The 21,270-nt window shown below is 46.5% G+C and overlaps 1 protein-coding gene across 3 annotated transcripts; it reads left to right on the forward strand.

Annotated features, from left to right (window-relative positions):
• Positions 1-209: 209 nt before the first annotated feature.
• LOC108925656 (high mobility group protein HMGI-C) lies at positions 210-19,349 on the forward strand. 3 transcript variants are annotated; one of them, XM_018737800.2, is made up of 6 exons: positions 210-436; positions 3,343-3,566; positions 6,772-6,855; positions 7,110-7,160; positions 12,710-12,742; positions 17,881-19,349. In XM_018737800.2, exons 2-6 carry the CDS (start codon positions 3,462-3,464, stop codon positions 17,932-17,934), a joined length of 327 nt encoding a protein of 108 aa, XP_018593316.1. In that variant the 5' UTR covers positions 210-436; positions 3,343-3,461; the 3' UTR covers positions 17,935-19,349. The 3 variants fall into 3 exon arrangements, with proteins under 3 accessions (XP_018593316.1, XP_018593317.1, XP_018593318.1); XM_018737801.2 differs by having other exon boundaries at positions 3,391-3,566; XM_018737802.2 differs by having other exon boundaries at positions 222-258; positions 3,391-3,566.
• The last annotated feature ends 1,921 nt before the right edge of the window (positions 19,350-21,270 follow it).

Consider the following 21,270-nt stretch of genomic DNA (forward strand, 5'->3'; position numbering starts at 1 on the left):
CCTTACTCTATCAATCGGGGGTTTCTCGATGCAGAGCGGATCGCACATCGAGAGAGGGGAGGGGTGAAGGGTGAGAGAGGGAGGAGAGACGGAAAGACAGACAGACAGACAGAGACAGACAGAGGGAAGAGAGTGGGGGGGGGGGAGAGTGCGAGAGAGAGAGAGAGAGAGAGAGAGAGAGAGAGAGAGAGAGAGAGAGAGAGACGAAGCAGAGCGCGAGGAGGTGGGAAGAGTGCAGAGACACTGACTTAGTCCTAAGTAAGTTTCGTGGCGTGTTTCGGCCGCGCTCCTCTAAGAGAGGCGAACCGCGGCGGAGGCGCGCGCCCCAGGGTGTCCTGCGGGGGATGATAGGCGGACTCGCGGTGCTTTGAGATGCACATTATGCATTCATGTAATTTTAAGAAGAAGCAGCGGCGAAGAAGACTCTGAAAGCGACGTAAGTTGAACGATTACCGTGAACGCGCTTCGCGGCTACTTCCTCTCAATACGTGCAGTCCGGTGCGCGTTCTGCAGTAAATCGCGAGGTTCCCCCGTTCCGTAGGCGGGCACCCCCTCACCCGCCCAAGCAGTGCACGCGCACGCAGTCTAGACGAGCTCGCGACTTGGGGACGGAGCGAGGAGGGGCTCGTCCCCCCGCTTTTACGAGTTTATTATCATTATCATTATCATTATTATTATTATTTGTGTTTTGTAATTTCTGTCTTAATGGAAAGTAAGGCGTCGCAACGCTGTGCTCGCACAGCAGAAGAAGTTAGTGCACACATACTGGCTGCAAAACGGACTTTATTTAAAAATCACTTTTATGCAGTCAGTGTCATATTATGAAATGTAAACATCAACTTGATCAAGTTTGAACGGCTTCTTCCAGGTAATACGGTAAGCGCGCTGAAGTGCATGCTACTAGTTTCACTGACTGTTATTAAACACACCACCTCGACTCACTGTTGTGTTTTACTTTTACTGCCGATTTGTATTATTTCGGTGTTTCATGTGCATGTTTACGTGTTTATCAGGCGCGTTTGTTTTGCAGTCAAACCTAGGCTATTATACGGAACGGGGGGAACTGCTCGCTCGCTGTGTTTGTACACAGACTTCTTACTGTACATCTTGCTCCTTTTATAAAGAATGTACAGAATTGTGTGTGTGTGTGTGTGTGCGCGCGCGCGCGCATGTTCAAAATGTAATTGCCGCCCTTAGAAAAAAAGTCCAGTGAGTTCTGCATAAATGTCCGAATGTTGGGAATGCCCTCAGTCTCCTGGTCTGTAGGTTTAGAGTCTGATATGATCCGTGTGTGTAAACAGGTTCCACATGCTGCCTCATCCTCTTTTGTACAGTATTTTTACACGCGTGCCTGTGTTTTGCAGCTGTCTTAAATTACTTACTGTCCAGTGTTATTACACCTTGTGAAGGAGCATCCTCCCTCCGAAAAAGGCACCTGCAGGCACTGTGTGTGCTGTTGTACGGGGGGGGGGGCGGTTGTTTGTTGTGGTCCAGAGGTGTTTCTTTGCTTTAGTTGACATTTGCTGGTACGTACGTGTGTGAGAATGCTGCCGCACACATACACAAATATACACACATCCACACGCCGAGGAGTAACCAGATTGAGAGTAGTTTTTTTTTTTTTTTTTGTTCTCTGACGCGATACTGTGCTGCAGCACGGTGCTGTGCTACTTTTAGTAGCTGTGCCATGCTCTCGGGTTCCCTCCAGGTTGCCAGGTCCTTGTCCGTATACAATTCTCTGAGGTGATGATGGTGACAGGACGTGTAAATATAAACTTTTACTCGAGAGAAAGGAGTTCTGCCGTACGCTGCAGTTAGTTACACCATTTATTATTCCGTATGGCTCGCAGAAATCAGTATTTTAAATACTGAACTTGAATACTTTGTGTTTGAAGTTCTGTTGCCTGTTGTTGCACTACTCGGGAACGTTTGCATATTCGTGTTCGTATTTAATTTAAAATAAAAACAGGCATGTTTAAGAGGGCGGTCGATTGTTGCAGTAGGGTGACTGCCTCGGAATAATGAACATTTTTCTCTTTGGAAGTGATCATCATGTTGCCAACTGGGTGGTTCATTGTGTTACCCTGTCACTTGAGAGGTTTTTTTTTTTTTTTTCTTCTTCTTTTCTTCCCCCCCCCCCCTTTTTTTCGTACGGACGTTGCCTCACCGCGGTCGCTCCGGCCAGGTGGCCGTCGGAGTGCGGCGCGCGCATGTTGAAATGTTGTAGCAGCACGAGCACCGCGTTCGTTGTCCAGAGCGCTGCCGATGCGCGCGAGGCGAGGGCTGCGTGTGTCGCACCGCCGTTAATGATTTAATCTGCTGGCGGGATCCGCAGTGACAGGCACAGAGGGGAGGTGAACGGGTTTGGAGACTGGATCAAGACTCGGGGGCTGGTGGTGCAGGGGGTGGTGGTGGGGGGGGGGGGGGGGCAGCTTCAGTACGAGCCAGTAGAAAGAAATGCTTGGAATACCGTGTATGTAATACTAGAGGAACATGCCTGGCTCTGGTCCTTTGGATGTGATCCATTTAATGCTCTCTGGTTCCATGCTGAGGGGGAGTGTGTATAGAGGGAAGGAGAGAGTGTGTGTGTGTGTGTGTGTGAGAGAGAGAGAGAGGTGTCTTTATTCCTGCGGTGAAGCTGGTTAAGACATTTGAGGTCTTGCTCCTCCGACGCAGTGCCGTGTTCCTGTGTCTGCAGCCCAGGTGGCAGCACTGCCAAGCTGGCAGTGGGCACAAACTGGTATCCCCGCCACGAGCACTGCCAGCTGGCCGTATTCAGGCTACAGGCCCAATGAGCGCCAGTCCGGCGCTGACCTGGCCGTGGCCCGAGCGGGTTTGTGACCCCCCCCCCCCCCCACCCCCCCGGAGGCCGACCTTTTCCTCATTGTGTCCTTTTCCCCTTATGCTTTTCTCTCTGCACATGTTCATTTATAAATGTGAGGGACTGTATGACGTGATTACTTATCCTTAGTTTTTCCTCGCAAAAAACTTACATTTAGCTGATGGTTTTCTCCTATCAGACTACAATTGTTTATTCATTTGTACAGCTGGGTAATTTTTACTGGAGTAATTTAAGGTAAGTACCTTGCTCAAGGGTATTACAGCCAGAGGTGAGATTCAAACCCACAACCTTCGGGTCCAAAGGCAGCAGCTCTAACCACTGCACTACGAGTTGTCCCCAAACCTTGTGTACATAACTTAAAAATACGATATAAGAGCTGTTCTTATTGATTACTATTTAAAGCATCTTGTGATACCTGACCTCTAAATAAGGCCATGGGTGCATTGTTAAGACTGACAAACCACCGGTGGACCCGTGCGCCCACCTCTCTCTCTCTGCAGGTGTTCTCTTATCTTTGCTTGCTCTGCACCCTCCCTTCTGCTCCAAAGGCTGGCCACTGGGACTCCATGCCAACACGCCCCCTCCCTCTGTTGGGTGACGCCGGTGGAAGGAGGCACAGATGAGTAACAACGGGTCGGCGAAGGGGCCATCGCAGCCAGGTGACACTGAGCCCCCTGCCGAAGCTCCACGCCGGGGGAGGGGACGTCCAAGGAAGCCTCAGCAGGTCAGAGCCCCGTGGCTGCCACATTGGGTCATGCCCCATAAATTGGTCCTTTCAGTCAGATGGTTCTGCACAAGTTGATGTAGAACATTTAGAAAGTGCTGTCCCACTGAGGTTAATTGAGGGGCCCTCTAGGAAGATGGAGTTTAAGCAGCAGGCGCATGAGAGCTGTGCCAGTGAAACCAAAAAGTAAAGACTAAACTCAGTAGAGTTCTTCTGAATCTGTAGTCAAATCAAATAAATGTTCTTGTGTAAATTTCAGTCATTTGGACAGTGTCAGAATGAGAGAGATCAATTCTCAGTGCCATTGGGACAAACATGAGGGAGGCTCCTACTTACCAGCTAAAATCGTAATCGGCAGTGCCAGTCAAAAGACTTGAGTTATTGGGAACTAGACATTTATATTGTAATTATCAGTAGTTGGTTCTCCTTCACCTTCCTTTTTAGCCAGATATTTCTAGTGCAACTCTTATGTGTGTTTCGAGTCAGTATCTTGCTGGAGAATGAAGGACTGCCCAACCAGCTGTACACCCAATGGAATGATATGCCTCTCAAGTATGCTGTGATAACCATGTGTGTTGAGATTGCCATGGACTTGGTACAGATCACCAGCTCTCTTGCCAACAAAACCACCCCACGGCAAGACACTGCCTTGTCTGTGCTGGATTTGTGGGAACTGCACAGGCACAACTCATACATTCATCCTCTTCTTCTCATCTTTTAAATACTTTCAGCTGGATCTCAACATTTCAAATTTGGACTTTTCAGTCCATAAGACAAACTTCCACTCCTCAAATGCCCAGTTTCTGTGTGTTTTAGCGCAGGAGAGTGGTTTCAAGAAGGTGTACTTAAACTTTTGACTGGTTCTCTATGATCACATATTTTTCATTACCATGCTGTTATAATTGTTTGTCCCCAATATTTCTGTATCTGGCTGCTTGAACTTTAACTGCTGACAAAAGCAACAACATATACTTCAGAAGTGTCCACACTGTGTAATGTCTTCTCAGTGTCTGTCGCATTTCTAATTCAGTTCAGTTCAATTTATTTTTATAGAGCTCTCTTCTCACACAGTCTGCTGAACAAAAGCATAAGACAAACAAATAAGACAATTATTCTACTATATAGTCAATACATTATCCATGCAGTTATTATAAGTATGCCTACTGGCCATAGAGGAAGGGAACGAAAAATTCCCAACTGAAAGTCAAGGAAGGAAAAAAAAAAAAAAACGCCTCCGTGGGTCTAAGTACCAGTGGCTGCCCAGCCCTCCTGGGCATTCTACATTTACATTTATTTAGCAGATGCTTATCTCCAAAGCAATTTCCAGTGAACTCTATATAGTGTTACCAGCCCATACACCTTATTCACCAAGGTGACTTACACTGTGTAAGTATACAATACTTACAATGGGTCACTTATCCGTACATCAGTGGAACACACTTTTGCTGTCACTCACACACTATGGGTGAACTTGAACAGCCTGTCTTTGGACTGTGGGAAGAAACCAAAGCATGCTGAGGAAACCCACGCAGACATGGAGAGAACATGAAAACTCCACACAGACAGCGGGCATCGAACCCACGTCCTCTCGCACCACCCAGGCGCCGTGAGACAGCAGCGCTACTTGCTATCTCATCGTGCTACCCAGAGTAAAGATTAGAGTCTAGATTTAAAAAGACTTTTAAGTCAATTTACAACTAATAATAACATTGTAGCTGAGTGTTCACTTGATGTCTCAGTTCACAAAGGTATGTCTCGTCCGTCATGGCAGGTGGTCATCGGCTTCGGTCAGCATGGGATGCTGGTATAACGGCAGGCTGGCCTCCTCAGCTTTTATCATTGGGAAACAATGCTTAACAAGAAAGAAATTGTTAGAAAGTTATGACTTAAAGAGGTTAGACATGTTAATGGGGGGAAAAAGCACAAGCAACTGGAATTGCATTGCTTAGTGATATGCCTGAATGAACATGCAAGTTTTAGCCTGGATTTAAAGGCTGAGACAAATGGGACATTCCTGACAGTAACTGACAAAGCACCCAAGTCCTTAACACAATCTATATGCTTGAAGCTTATACCACTGGTGAAAGAGATTGATGTGATTGTGTCAAGAGTTTTGGCATCACCACCCACCACAAGTCCCTCTGTTTTATTGGCATTCAGAGCTTGAAAAAATACCCATCCATAATTTTATATTGTAAAACAATTTGCTAAAGACATCACAGGTGATGGGTCATCAGGCTTAAAGGAAACATGTAGCTGTGTGTCATCAGCATATTAGTGGCAACTTACATTATGTTTGCAAATAATATTGCTCAATGGTAACACTTCTAATAAACTTTGTCAAATAGGGCTGTAGAAGTGTACTGTCTAATTACTGATTACACCTACACTTCTACAGTCCTGTTTATTATGTAAGGTATGACTTCTGTTTTTATTTGTTAGCCTTGCATTCTGGGTAAAACTTGCATGTTTTCCTTTGGCGGGCATTTTTTTCCGAAGTGATTTATGATTATTATTATTATTATTACTTATTATTTACCTGACACCTTTATACAAAGTGACAGACGGTGCTACAGATGCTTTAGAAAGTTGCTTAAAATTATCTGCAGAGCATTTAAGATGGTCACACATGCACTACAGCAGATTTATAGTCACGCACACATTGTCTGAGGCCACTTCGTCCCAAGCAGGGGTCGCAGCGAACCGGAGCCTGACCCAGCAGCACAGGGTGCAAGGCTAGAGGGGGAGAGGACGCACCCAGACCGGGACACCAGTCTGTCCCAAGGCACTCCAAGCAGGACTCGAACCCCAGACCTACCAGAAAGCAGGACCCAGCCAAGCCTGCTGTGCCACCGCACCCCCTTTACAGTCATTAGTTCACCTGGATTGCATGTCTTTGCACTCTGGGATGAAATCGATGCACCTGGAGGAAACCCACATGAACACGCAGAGAACATACAAATTCCTGACACACTGAGCAGGATTTAAACACAGAAGCTATGAGGCACCAGTTCTACCCTCTGTCACCAGGCTTCCCATACTTCACATTCATTTGATCACATGTTGTGCAGAGCCAAATATTTTATTTGTGTAGTTCTTTCTCATGGATTTCACTTTGTTCAAGCAAACACAGTAGTTATGCTGGGTGTGAAGATGGTGGTGTTTTAAAGAAAGGTCGCTCAATATGTCCTTCTGTTCCTTTCAGGAGCCGACCAGCCCTCCGACCCCAAAGAGACCCAGGGGACGCCCAAGAGGGAGTAAAAACAAAGGTCCTCGTGCTACCCCCAAGGTAAGACACAGCCCTTTGGCTGAGAGAACACGTTGGTGTATTTAAAAATACATGTACTGTGTAAGCATGTCGGTGTCTGTTTCATGAAGCGGCTTTTCTGTCAAACTGGTGGTTGGATCTTTGCGCCACTCCACATATTTCTGGGTGAAAGATGTCCAAACACATGTGAAGTTTGCTGTTTAAATTTACTGCGCAGCACATGGAGCATGAGAAATGACCCTCCCACCCTTTGGCACTCTTCCCCTTTCCTCCAGAAAGCAGAGCCAGCAGGAGAGAAGAGACCACGAGGCAGACCAAGGAAATGGGTGAGTAGACCCTCGGATGGCCTCTTCACCCAATGATTCAGTGCTCCCACCCACCCTCGGGCAGAGGGGGAAACCAACAGGCTGCCCACCCACAGGGGAGCCAATGCTGAGGGTCCGCCGCAGCCACCTCAGCTGAGAGCGGGCAAGTGGGTGAGCCACAGATGTGGCTGGAACACTGTGGGAGGAAAAAGGGACGTATCCCGTTGTTGGGTTGTGCCACTGTTTTGGTGAGGTGGGTATTGAAGGAAGGCCAGATGTCAGAGACTGTCAATGAACTGATAGGTTTGCATGTGAAAACCTGCTTTAAATGGTAGCCGTAACCACCCCACAGTCTCATGTTGTTCCTCCTCATCCCTCCAGCCCCCCCCATGTGCTTTCAATTAGTCCAGTACAGGTTGTGGGCATCCCAGTGAAGGAGGTGGGTCGACGTGGTTGGAGGACATCGGGAAGTTATTAGGGCTCGCGAAGGCAATTTCCTCCCACAATCCTTTGCTGGCAATGTCCAGCTGGATGTCCCTGTGCCAAAAATCACATTGTTTCACCTCAAGAGTGGCCTGCTCTTTGTTTTGCCCCACACACATACACACACACTGCCGTGTGCTCAGGTCCTGCTTTGTTCCCAGTAGAGTAGCCACTGCAGCCCTGGCCACTATGTCAAAGGAAGGAAAATAGCTGCAGCATCCTGCTCTGTGCCCCTGCTGCCTTTTAGCGTTGAGCGTTGCCCCCTGCCGCTAGCTTGCGACCCGACTAGGTACAACACGTCTGGTTGCAGAATTTTTAAACACAACGTCCTGAAGTGCTCAAGTGCATTCCTGATAAAACGAGCCCTGGCAGGCAATAACATTTATTTTGGGTATGAGGGAGACTGAAACATTTAACACATTTTTCTGAACCAATAAATAGAGCTACAGTTGCTCTAACTATGAAGAGAAATGAAAATGTAGAAAACAAGTGAAGTGGAGGATAATTGGATCCTGTGTCCTAACTTTTTTTTTTTTTTTTTTTCTCAGTTTGCCCCTTTCTACCCGCACCCTCCACATCCACTCTGACGTTCCCGCGTTGTGACGTTGTGGCGGGAACATATTTTGGCATGCTGCAGAGGATTGTGGGTAATGGCCTGGTCCGGCCACACGGAGCAGGGAGGAGGAAATGTGTTTGATTACAGGAGGAAGCCAGTCTACTGGGGCCCACATTCCACAGATGCCACACACAATAGACAGAGTAGTTGGGGGTGCAAGAGAGTGGAGGGAAGAGGGGTGTGAGTGTGTGGGGGGCGGAGCTGGTGTGAGCTGTCAGCATTCACAAATCAGCCCTGCAAGGGACACAGTGGGTGGGACAAGGACCCAGGCGGGATTTCCACAAGCACAAAGCCATTGGGCCCCTCAAAGGAGGGCGGGGGGGTTTGTTACCTGGAGGTAAGGCGAAAATAGCCAGAATTATTTCGACAATTGCCATTATTTCTCTCCGCTTACATTAACAGTTACCGTGTGCATGTAGCTCAAAGCAGGACGTTCCTCTGTGCGTCTCTCCTGCGCAACGGTGGGGGGGGCGGCAAGGTCGCATCAATAGAGAGCAGGAGGCCCATGACCCACCGTGTCACCCGACAGCTGGCCACCCAAGGTGGGCCTGGCCAGTGACGTTCCAGGGAGGGTGGAGCTCTGCAGTTGGGCCTTCTCCTTGCTCCCCGCTTCACTGTGCTGCTGGCCCTGAGCCAGACGCCCTGCTTCAGCTCCTCTCCTCTCTGAAATGTCTGCCAGATGGAATTCAACTCCGGCAGCCGCCCCATCCCCCTCCTCCCCTCTCCACCACCCACCCCGCCTTGTCTACTCTCCTCTGTGTTCCCATCCCCTTCGTCCTCCTTCACTTGCTCCTGTCTGCTTCATTCATCCTGTCTGCACCGTCAGCCTGTTGAAGCCTGCACACACACGTATACTTCAGTCCCTCTTTGGCCCTTTGTCTTCCCCTCAAACCTGAAGCATGGCACTGCGTGAAGGAAGTTCTACTGCCGATTCTCTCAGTGGGTATGTGGGGGGCACGAGAATTGACTAGCTTTCAGTCATTGGCGCTGCAGAAAATGATGACAGCGAGTCAGACTTTTGGTATTTCAGGAGCTCTAAAATTCTGGCAATCCCTAGCCTTTCGTTAGATCGGTTCCAGAAATGGCTCTGAATAATAAAATACAAGTTTGCATAGACAGATGAAGTGCATTGCAAACCACATGCATTTGTTCAGGTGGAGGTAATAGTGATCACTGTATGCGAGTGCATGCACATTTTGTTTTTCACTCTAATGCCCTTATTCTTCCTTGCTTAGCCTGCCACATCAAAATAGGGTCTATTAATATCCCCAGGAAGTGTATGTCCTTTTATTGCTTTTTCCAGTTGTGGAAGTAGAGTAAGAAGGACAGTTTTCCTTTATTAAACAGGCCTTTGTCCATTTCAGTGAGGCAGTGTATCAAGGGACAGGAGTCTGTCACCGTGTTCCATTTGGCTGTGGCACAGTTTTGAGGAGCCTACTTTGCTTTTATGAATGGACTGTCTCTTTGACTGGTGCAATTGGAGCAACTGCCTGTCAAGCATGTCTGCTCCCCGAGACCCTGCCCTCACGAGCTCCTCCTCCTGCTCCCCACAGCTGGCATGCCCTCATGGACCAGCAGCTGTTTGTTGGAGTAGGACAAGTCTCGGAAAAACAGCGCTGTTTACAATCCTATCAACAGACCCACTGTTTAAGAGCCCTCCTAATGTAGGCACTGGACAGAAAGCAATTTTAAGGTGGTCCATTTGTCCAGTTGCGTTTCTGAAGTTCAGTCTTTTTGAAATAAACCAGCTGGCTAGGATAGGATTAGAATCTGTGTTTTCAGATTTAAATTTTAGGTTTTGTGCACAATTCATGGAAAAATTGTTGTCTGTGGTTGGTTAATCGGTTATTGCCTGGTGAAACATTTACATTCATTCAGCAGACGCTTTTCTTGAAAGAGGCGTATACCTTAGAAAACAGTACAAAAGTGGATTACACCAGACAGCGATCTAGATGCAGACACATGATTTTTGAAGTAGACAGTATGTATCCTACCACTGTTTTAAACCAGCATACATTACACAAGTAGTTATGTCTTTTTTTCTTTAAGAAGAAAAAAAAAAAACATATACACATTAATGGAGGACATAGGCATTCAGGGGAGAAGTGAAGCCAAAAGAGATGTTAAGGTCATTCCACTACATTGGAGCCAGAACCAAAAACCTTTGTGCTTTTGATTTGGGCCTGAGGTGGAGGAGTGTAGGAGTCTGGCTGAAGCATAGAGGGCAATCTCATCTTGTAGGTATTGGGGAGCTGATCCAGAGTCTTGAACTTAATGCGGGCAGCCACAGGAAACCAGTGGAGAAAGACAAGGAGGGGGGATACATGGGAATGCTTTGACAAGTCAAACACAAGTCCTACAGCAGCATTCTCTATCATCTGGAGAGATTTGATGGCAAAGGCCGGAGTTGCAGTAGTCCGGACAGGATATCACCATGGTCTGGATCAGAACTTATATGCAGTATATTGTGAGATCATGGCAAATCCTGCAGATGTTGTGCAGGATGTATCTACAGAACTAGGTTATGGCTTCAATATGTTAAGAGAAGGACTTGAGTTGATCATTGCTCCCAGGTTCTTAACCAATGAAGCAGATGAAATAAGCAAGTTGTTCCATTTCATACAGTTCTTGACAGGGGGACAGACCAGTTCGGAGGTGAAAAATCTCTGTTTTGGAGAGGTTGAGTTGTACGTGGTGATCAGACTTCCAAACAGAGATAGCCCAAGAGGCCAGCCACAATACCTGATGCAATGTCTATAGCTTGTTGGGGAAAGAGAGGAAGAACTGGGTATCATCAGTACAGCAGTGATAGGAAAATCGTTGGGAGGTAATGACAGAGCAAAGGGAAGCAGTGTAGATGGAGAGGAGTAGAGGTTTGAATACATATGAGAAGCAACCTGAGGAAAGTGAGGCGTTGTTAATAATGGAGAATAAAAAATCAGTTGCAGGGAAATAGCCTGTAGGAGAGGTGAAGGAATGGAATCAAGAGGGCAGGGGGTGGCTCTCTTTCACAGAAGAACCTCAGAAGTTTCACCTTCTGAGGAATTGAAAAGGAGAGAACGAGGCTTTGGAGAGAGACCCAGCATGATTGGGGCAGGTGGATGCTGATAACTTTTCTTTGATGGAATATTATTATTATTTTTATTTTTTATAGAGCGCTCTTCTCGCGCAGTGACACAGAGTGCTTTAACACAGGCATACACACACACATTTTCAGAATCGCTTGTCCCAGACGGGGTCACGGGGAACCGGAGCCTACCCGGTAACACAGGCATACAGCAAGAAAAATTGATACTAACAAAGAAGACAATCAACTTTGTCTGTGGAGGACAAGGCAAAATCGTTGGCAGTGATGGACATGGAAGAAGGACAGAGTAGGGGGGGGAAAGGTAGTGAAGAGTCTGTGTAAATTGTTGACTGCAGATTACTTTGTTGTGGAACAAGGTAGTTTTAGCTGATGGAAGGTGGTGAGGAGCTCCTTGTAAATGCTAGTTCTGTGTGAGACTCCTTGATTTCCACTCTCATCGTTCAGCAGCGTGGAGTCTGGCGTGAAGTACACCCAATAACCATGGGCTGGATTTGGGGTGACCTGGTGCGGAATTTAGAAGACAAGGAGAGTATATAGAGAAGGATATGGTTGAAAAGAAGATATACCATAGCAGTCTCTTCTGTGAAATGTTTTCAAAGGTAGGTGTCATCAGTGTGCAAAACTATTTTGGGCATGATAAATTTGACCAGGGGTCCCACAGCACAATTAAAATCGAACTAGTGTGCCAGTAGGTGAATAAACCCAACCCCAGAAGTTCGTTTTTATTTTGTTTGAATTGGGAAATTGCAAGAAAGGTATTACATGGAGAGGAAAACGGAAGATGTTAACCAGAAAGATTATGACACAATTAAGCATGCTTTTCTACATTTATTCAGTTTTTCATATGAACATCAGGAAAAGCTGGCCATACTTGCATGCTTGCAAGGAAAATGTATTTTAAAAAGTTTACCATTGATTGAGGTGGATGGTATCAGTACTTGTAAAAAGAGAGGATATATAGCAGGTGAGACAGGGTACACCCTGGATGGGATGCCAGCCCATCAGAGGACTTTCTCTCTCTCTCGCACGCACGCACGCACGCACGCACGCACGTGCACACACACACACACACGCATGCACCACGGACTATTTGGAGTGACCAGTTGACCCGAAACATATGTTTTTGGACTATGGCAAGAAACCCAAAGGTGGAAATGTGTCTTTTAAAAATGTACTCGATAGGCCATGGACTTGAAACCTTCCAGATGTTGGTTGGAAAGGGTGCTTTCATACCCTTGAGTGAGGTACTTAACCTAAAATGGTCTAATGAAATATGTCTAAATTGGTAAACAGTGAAAAACTCTTTGGACAAAATTATTAGTTAAGCAGTGGAACAACAATTTATTGGCGATAACAGCTTTTGTTTGTTTTCTCTGTTTGCAGCCCCAGAAAGTGGTTCAAGAGGAAGAACAGCAGGTAAGATAAATACACTCGGTTGGTTCAAACTCACCTGTGATTTGCACAGCTTAACTGTTTTCTGTTTGAATGCACCGGTTCTCGCCCTTTGGCGCTGATTGCGTTGACAGAGCACTGCTGAGGCATCTTCACTGTGTTGTCGATGACTCTGTTTGGTCAGAAAAGAGATATCATAGATGGTGATAAGTAACGTGTGTAACAGTGCAGTTTTCAGGGGAACTGGAACCTCATCTCCACATAGGCCAGGAGCTACATTGACTAATGCAGGCTGGTGCCATGGTACTGTTGGGTGCAGAGACTAGGGAGATCATGTATTTCATAATAGGTGATTGTTGGATCTCACTTTGACTGGTACCGTTTTGTTGGCTCACGTTACTTGAGTAGCTTTCTTTAGAACGGAGAGTCATAGAGGAAATATGAAGGTGATCATGATAAATGGTGTAACACAAATTTATGGAGCTGTTAGGAGATCAGGAAAGAACTTGGTCTGAAAGAAACGTGTGTTGAGGTTCTTTCTGAATCCAGGATGGAATTCAGCAGTTCTGAGGGAGAGAGTGAGCTCCTTGTTTCACGTCAGAGCCAAAGCCTTTGTGGGCTGCTCGTGCATGGGACCACCAAGTGGCCTGCAGTGAAGGAGTGCAGCACTCTAAGTGATTTGGGCCCTGCAGGTATTGGGCTGCAGATCATTTTGAAAAAAAAATCTTTTTAAATGTACATGTGTTTTGCTAAAAGCAGTAATGCTTCATTTATGCGGCAATGCCTCCTAAACAGCTTAGAAGCCCAAGCAACGGGCTTTCCCTGTAATCTCTAGAATGTTCTTACTGGCATATGACAGCAATAGTTGGAAAGAGTAACTTGCAGTTGGTGAGAGAGGCTGTCTGGGTGCATTTGTCAAGTCCAACTGCAAGTTCTGTTCTTCATTAACCCTTTCAGTTTGCGTCATAACAGAAAAAAGCTGCGGCTGGCTGAAAAACAAACACAAATTCCCCCTCGGACAACATTTTGCTGCACGCCTCGCTTGCTTGCCTCTCTTGTCCCACAGTGATCTTGTGTGCTCTGCTGTGCTCTGCTGTGCTTTGCTGTGCTTTGGTGTGCCGTGACATGACGCCTCCCCCTGCTGGAGGACATCCCACATCACAGGCTGCTCTTTAAACTGGGGGCCACTGGTCACAAGGTGAAGTGCTTGTGTGGACGAGATCAGAGAGGGGGAGACCAAATGTAAGCAAGTCACAGACAACAGAAGCATGTCATACAGCAGGCCGTCACACAGCTCTGCAAGAGACTGGCTTTTGGTTTTAGACTAATACGGCAGTCACACCATTCCTTACGGGTCGCACTGCTCTCCAAATGTGTGGGGTCAGGGATTGTGTTTGAGCGTTCCAGTTGTGACACCCATTGGTGGTAGGGGCATCTAGTGGCTGAGGTGTTAACACCGTCACCTCAGACTTGAAAGACCCAGGTCCAAACCGTTACTGTGGCAAGAATGCCTTTGACTGAAGTGTTTACCCTAAATTGCTACAGTAAAAATAACCTACTATAATAAATGGACAAATAATTGTAGCTTAGCATACAACCCTTATGCGTCACCGTGGACGATGGTGTCAGATGAAAGATAGGGGTATAATGGTGACGTTTAAGTGCAGTGACACTCAGAATATATTTACTGTCCTCTTGCTCTGCAAACTGGTGTTGTGGGACGGTGGGGTGTACATGGCATTTTTGAAAAACACCATTATGCTATTGTGTTTTCCCATAGAGTGCAGGCAAGCTAAATAACCTCTCTCCCACAAACCTTTCGCTGGCCTAGATGAGCGACTCCCCTGAACTAACTCTGACTGAAAAAAAGAGAGTGAAGACATCGTTAACTGTCAGACAGACTGTCCCTCTCACTTTCGCTGAACGTTAGAGGAGAAACCGAGAGTGCGGAGAATGAGTCAGGATACAGAGAGGAAACCCAACATAACCGTCCTCTTCCTCGCGCCTCTCAGTTTTGCACGCAAGTGAGTTTCCTTGAAAGGCTGTTAAGGGGAAGCCCTGCATTCTGAGGGTGCGGCCGGTACCCTGTACACGCCAAACTGACATTATCGATATGATTACTCTACTTTAGTGCTTAATATGCAACCAAAGACGGGACTAGTTACAGAAACTTAACGTAACAAGTCGCCCTTTTTAAACAGCTCCTTTTACCAGAGGTGTGAGAAGTGAATAACACAATGAGTACGTTAAAAAAAAAAAAAAAATAAATAAAATAAAGTCTGCGTTGTCGTGAAAAAAACAAACCCAAAGGACTCGCAAGATGTTTAGATTGAACGGTCCTGTGTAGCACACCTTTGGGTGGCAGTGCTTTTTACAATTGTTCAGAACCTGAGAACGTTTCCTGGTACCTTAGTGGATGTGTGAAGCGCCGAGTGGACAAGATGAGCTGTGTTGCTGCAGTCTCGGCGAAGAGATCTTGCCTATTCTCGCCAGGTGCAGCTGCAATTGCGGCGCCGTCGCCGCGGTGCCATGTGTTCCATTTCCAAGAAAATGCATGCTGTGCCGAAGGCTCGGCAAGATGGCAGACATCACCCACTGCTGAATCGTGACGTCCAACCCCAGGCGCTCTGACCACAATGCCGTCAGCCGTGATGTCAGTCCCCTCATCACCCCCCTCCACCCGACCTGCGCATCCTCCGCCCCCAAACACAAAGGCACCCGTTCACACCTCTGTCATCATGGCAACCAAGCTGTTTGTAAACATAGCGGTCGCTGTTGTCAGCTGTTACGTCGTGTCTCATTTGACGGCATGATCTAAAGCAGCAGGTGGAGTAGTGGTTTGGAAGGGCTTTGGTTTGAATCCTTACTCGATATAGTACCATTGCGCCGTGCTCGCCCTGAATTGATAGAGTAAAAACTACCAAGCTGTATAAATGGGTAAATCATTGTAAGTACCTTAGTATTCAAATCTAACAGTGTAAATGGCTACATCGTAGCTTACTATCGAAACAATTCAATGAAACACAAACCCCAAAATTACTAACTCTTAAGAAAATAAAACCTATAGGTTGTATATTCATTCTTTCGTTTGACAGTAACCACTTGTTCAGCGCGGGGTTCTGGTGGTCAGGAGCCTATTCTCGAAGAACAGGGTGCGAGGCGGGGCTCATCCTGGACAGGACACCAGTCTGTCACAGAGCGATCACAAGCACGCTCATTTACACACACATCGGCACAAGTATGGCGATTTAGACGCATCAGTGTACTTGAAACATAGTTTGAAGTGTGAGAGGAAAGCCATGTGGACACAGAAAATATGCAAACTCCACAGACTGAGCGAGGTTTGAACCCATGTCTAAACCTGCAGCCTAAGAGATATGAGGTACCAGCTGTTTCTGCTGTGCTATTGTGCTGACTATTCATACAAAAATTATCACTGATACTGCTGTTATTTATACATCATCCTACGTGTATCTGTATCATCTGTGAAGTTGGTTCTGGTTTAATGCGAGACTCAGCTGAAGTGTCAGTGAACTATTTTGTCTTTTCTTTTAATTTAAATTTAAATTAACAGCATTCCAGACCAATTTCACACAGGCTATTATCTCAATCCCTGGTAATAACATAAATCTTGTTATGCTCCTAATTTGGTGTAGAATCGACATGTGTGGTGGGAGTGGTAGCCTGTATTGTGTGGGAATCATGTGGTCTCCTTCCCTTTATCCACTTGTCATTTTGCTTCATCCAGAGCTGGCAGGACTAGTGGGAATTTCGAACTCCTGTTGAGCAACATACCTAGGACCACATGTGTGCCCTGCTGTTCAAGGGGGTCTGGGGAGGGTGTTTGCTGGACAGAGGCCAGCCTTCACACAACTCACCACAGCCGGCCTGTGTGTGTTTGTTCACATTGTCAATATGTATGATTTATGATTTTTACCGGGGGGTGCGGTGGCGCAGTGGGTTGGACCGCAGTCCTGCTGTCCGGGGGGTCTGGGGTTCGAGTCCCGCTTGGGCTGCCTTGCGACGGACTGGCGTCCCGTCCTGGGTGTGTCCCCTCCCCCTCCGGCCTTACGCCCTGTGTTGCCGGGTAGGCTCCGGTTCCCCGCGACCCTGTATGGGACAAGTGGTTCTGAAAATGTGTGTGTGTGTGATTTTTACCTTCTTTTACATAATTACTGTAACTGGTTAAGGACTTGTGCTCTAAGACACAGTGGGTCCTTGCTGTTGTGTGTACTCTTGAGAAAAGTCATTACTTTTTTCAAGAGTACAGCAATAAGTAACCAAATATAGAAAGAGTACAATTGTATAAGAAGCAATAATGGTTAATATATGCATATAGAGTATAAATCTACGCTGAAAATGATACTGTCCTGGATCATGTTACACACTTCCTGTCAGAGAAGGAATTGTGAATTTAACTGTCCTGATTTGGAGTAGGGGGTGGGATTGGAATGAATGGGAGCACAAGTGGACGAAATAATTTAAGGCCTCATGGCTGAATTCGACTCACTTACACATGAGGTAATGGGAGGTGGGAGGCAGGCAGGAGCAGGAAGCAGCGGGTGGGGGGGTCTCTTTCGGCAGCTGGAATAAACATCTATCTGTCTGTAAGCCTGAAAAAGCTATAGCTCACTGTCCCCAACACTTTCCTTTCTATAGCGAAGCGATCCAGCTCTCTGCACACTGTCCCCTGTGCTGTCCTTAAAACTACTCCACCTACTCCTCTCGGCACTGTTCGGCAAGTCTCGTGCTGATCCCAGCGCAGTCCAGCATAAAGTGCGGTTTATGAAAATGGATGTCAGTGACACAACAGCTAGGTGGTGCTTCACAGTTCCTGTCTGCTGGGGGTTCTTCCTCCTAGAAGACAAAGACGTGTTTTAGTAGGTCTACTTGTGATGTTAAATTGCCCCAGTTTTGGGTATGGCAGAGTGAATGAGTGTGTGAGATTGCCTTGCAATGGACTAGTGTCCTGTCTAGGGTGTATCATGCCTTACACCTTACGCCTTTGGGATATGTACCAGATCACAATGACCCTGCACTCGGCAAGTGGTTACTGGTAATGGATGAATGCATGTCTGCAGCTGCTTAGATTTGCGATTTGAAAGTGGAGCACAGGCTTTGGGGAATGACCTGTTAACCCATACTTCCCTCTATCCCAACAGGGTGATCCGGAGGAGGGTCCCTCTCAGGCCCCAGCCCCTGAGGAAGGGGACTAGACATGGAGGCACACACCTACCTCATTGGCTGGGCAGTGGTAGAGGAAGTGGCCAGAAGCCTTCAGGCCCAGCGAGCCATCAAGATTCCAAAACAGGAAAAATGTTTCTATTTTTTCAGTTCACTTTCTAATGCAAATTAATGTATTCTATGAAACTGTTCTTACTTCCAGCGTAGACCTCCTGGGGTTGATCTTAACCATTCTGGGCCATTCTGAGTGCCCATCCACTGACCTCCATGTCATCTTCAAACCCCCTGATTTTTTTTTCTTTATGTTCTCATTTGTTTCCCTTTAAACTGCTGGGACAAAAGGCAGTTCATGCTGTAGGAAGTAAAAGGCTTTTTTTGTATATCAAGGAAAACAATCTGTTTACCTACTCTCTTAGCAGGGTAGCTGCCGCACTGATTCATAGGAGTGAAAAACTTACTGTATCTCAAGTCTGTCCTGTCCACATATGTCTTTGACGGAGCACTGGGACAGAGCGATGGTTCATACTAGATTCACAGGTGTGCCAAGTGCTGGCTCTTCTAAATGTATATGTACACCTGTGATCAATAGCGCTACCTGCAAACAGCCACCCAGTTCAGGAAAAAGTACCTGTAGGAGCAGAGTGAGAAGAGCCACTTGAGCTTAATCAGTAGTCCTGATTTACAAAGAACCAAAACTGAGTGTATATTGGTATATGTGATGCATTAGATAGAATACAGGGGGTGCGATGGCGCAACGGCTTTGGCCGGGGCCTGCTCTGTGGTGGGTCTGGGGTTTGAGTCCTGCTTGGGATGCCTTGTGGCGAATTGGGATCCTATCCAGAGTGTGTCTCTTCCCCCTTTAGCCGTGCACCCAGTGTTTCCAGGTTACACTCTGGTTTACCGCAACAAGCAGTTTCAGACTGTGTGTGTGTGTGTGTGTGTGTGTGTGTGTGTGTGTGTGTGTGTGTGTGTGTGTGTGTGTAGATGGAATACCCTGCCTTAAGCATAGATGCCACTGCATCGGTGTGTAAGTGCAAATACAGAGAAGTGCTGCCTCTCCCTGCAGGGGGTCAGACAGGGCAGTGTGTCATGCTGGTGACATCACAACGGCCGTTGTGCACCACTCCTGGGAACAGCATGACTTTGCGTGGGGGTTATGGGTACAGCTTTTGTTCTTTTGGGTCTCGGCCTAGGCATTCCTTGTCCTCAGACTTGCCAGCATCATCTCATACCGTATAGTGTAATCAGGGGTCATGACCCCTTTGACCTCAGCCGCATAAGAACTCCACTTGAAGTTGTATATTTTTATATTCTGCTCCATGCTGTATGTGTGAGCATGTTTGTGTTTTATTTTTTCCTCTCACCAAAAACGGGCAGTTAACTGTACCTTATCATTGTGTCAGCATTCATCTGTTTGAAAAAAATGTTTACTCACTTATTACTTGATTTTTCATCCCATTCAGGTTTATATTTTCTTCAGTAAACTGTGCTCTTTACGATTGTAAACAGCACTCTTTACTATGAAATATTTCTTTTTAACTCCTTTACACTTCAGGTATTTTTACAAATACACTTTCCTTGACTCATAATTCAGGAACATGATGTCATACACATTTACAATATAATTGTCTTATAGATACATACATACATATATATATTATATATATAATACACAGATAGATGTGTATAATTTTTATATATATAATTTTTTTCATATATTGCTTGCAAATTGTGATGCGACAGATGACATAGAGACCTCAGCACAGGGGTGCCTCAAGGGCTAGCCCCCCACCCCCCTTGCCTCCCAGTCTACCTCAGCCACAATGAGGATTGAAGAGGACTGCACTGATACAAGCTGACCTCCATGACCCAACACACCATGGCACACACAGTCTCACTTCCACTCAGGATGATGGCTTCATACTCACTAAGTACCTCTACCACTTCCTGTCCCTTCTTTTGGCCCCACTGACACTCAGCACCCCAACTCTTCCAAAATTTCATATTATTCAAGGGGCTTCTTCATCTGTTTTAGGCAAGGACAACTGACTGGCCTTAATATTCAAGGTTCCTGTCCTAAAGTGTAATGACTGGGCAATGGTTACTTTTTAATATAGTGTAGTCTTGCAGTACTATACATTACATTAGTGATGTAGTTCTGTCTCTTTCTGTCATACTGACTTATTGTGTAATAAGCACTGTAGGCTTACTTCCTGGCCCATGCACGAGATTCCCACTGTTGTGGCAGCTTCAGGATTGATCAGAATAACAACTTCAAGCGTTGGGGAAGGAACAGTGAGGGCAGCACCCTCTGGTGCAGGTTCAGCTGTTTTTAACTCAGGGCAGTGCTAGGATATCGCATTAAGGCCAGGTGAACACATTGACTGTTTCTGTCTTTGGTCAAAGCCATGGACGTGTTGCCATGGTTACATCGATGCGAAGTGAAATGTGTTGATTGTCTTGAACCCAGAATATAGGCATAGGCATGTTGCCACTTGTAGTTTTGTATCATGGTTTTCTCCTGTTGCCTCCTGATGCTGAGAGTCGCTGAAGTAGTCAAGTTGCTCTGTGTAATTCCTTGGTTAGAAACAGGAGGATGCGAGCTGCTTTTGAAGTGATAGCGCTGTCACCACTGCTTGGCCCTCATTACTCTTCAGCCTGGCTCATCTGGTCTGCTTTTTGGAAGAGCAGCTCTGTCTTTCCAGGGAGGGAACATGCTGTCTTGTATGCAGATATTTCTGGTGAAGTACAGCAACTCTTATGCCAGGGAGTTGATGGTTTCGCTGGTACAGAAGGAATAATGTGGTTTAAAATTAGGGTTAAGGCTATTGATTGTTTTTAATGAGGCAAAGGGGAATCAGTGGAATTCAAAAAGAAACTTACAACTCACCCTAATCATGTACTGTCCAGGCAATATTTTATGCTTTTCAATAGCAAAGTGGCCTCTTTCCTGGTGACTATAATCTTCACAAAGCACTGATGTTGGAGATTGTTTTTTAAATATCTTTTTTATACAACAGACATGGGTAAGGTAGAGAGGCAAGAGGAGAGGCCCCTGAAAGGTCTGGCTGGTCTGGCTTTTGAAGCCGCACACAAATTACAGTTTTGCTTCAAGCGGCAGGTGTGATGTGCAGAGAATCTGCTCGATGTGCCTACGACTGTAACGTGTTTGGCCGAACTCGCCATCGTCTCAGGACGCATCGTGGCGCTCTCTCACACGATGGCGTTAATGTATAAACGGCAGTAAGCGTCGATCCGTTCATCGAGGTGTGCATTTTGCACGTAAGCTGTGTTACGGACTTTTGTGCTCCATGGCACCTGCTGGGAGTGTTGCAGGAGCCGGCGGGCACCCAGTTGGCTTTCCCCCT

Source organism: Scleropages formosus, chromosome 2 (assembly GCF_900964775.1).
Source record: "Scleropages formosus chromosome 2, fSclFor1.1, whole genome shotgun sequence".
NCBI lineage: Eukaryota > Metazoa > Chordata > Actinopteri > Osteoglossiformes > Osteoglossidae > Scleropages > Scleropages formosus.

Bases quoted from the DNA above. Each gene is read 5' to 3' on its own strand.
- LOC108925656 (XM_018737800.2), top strand. From the start codon at position 3,462: ATGAGTAACAACGGGTCGGCGAAGGGGCCATCGCAGCCAGGTGACACT. The intron at 3,567-6,771 runs GTCAGAGCCCCG...TGTTCCTTTCAG, and splicing joins GTCCAAGGAAGCCTCAGCAG to GAGCCGACCAGCCCTCCGAC. The intron at 7,161-12,709 runs GTGAGTAGACCC...CTCTGTTTGCAG, and splicing joins GAGGCAGACCAAGGAAATGG to CCCCAGAAAGTGGTTCAAGA.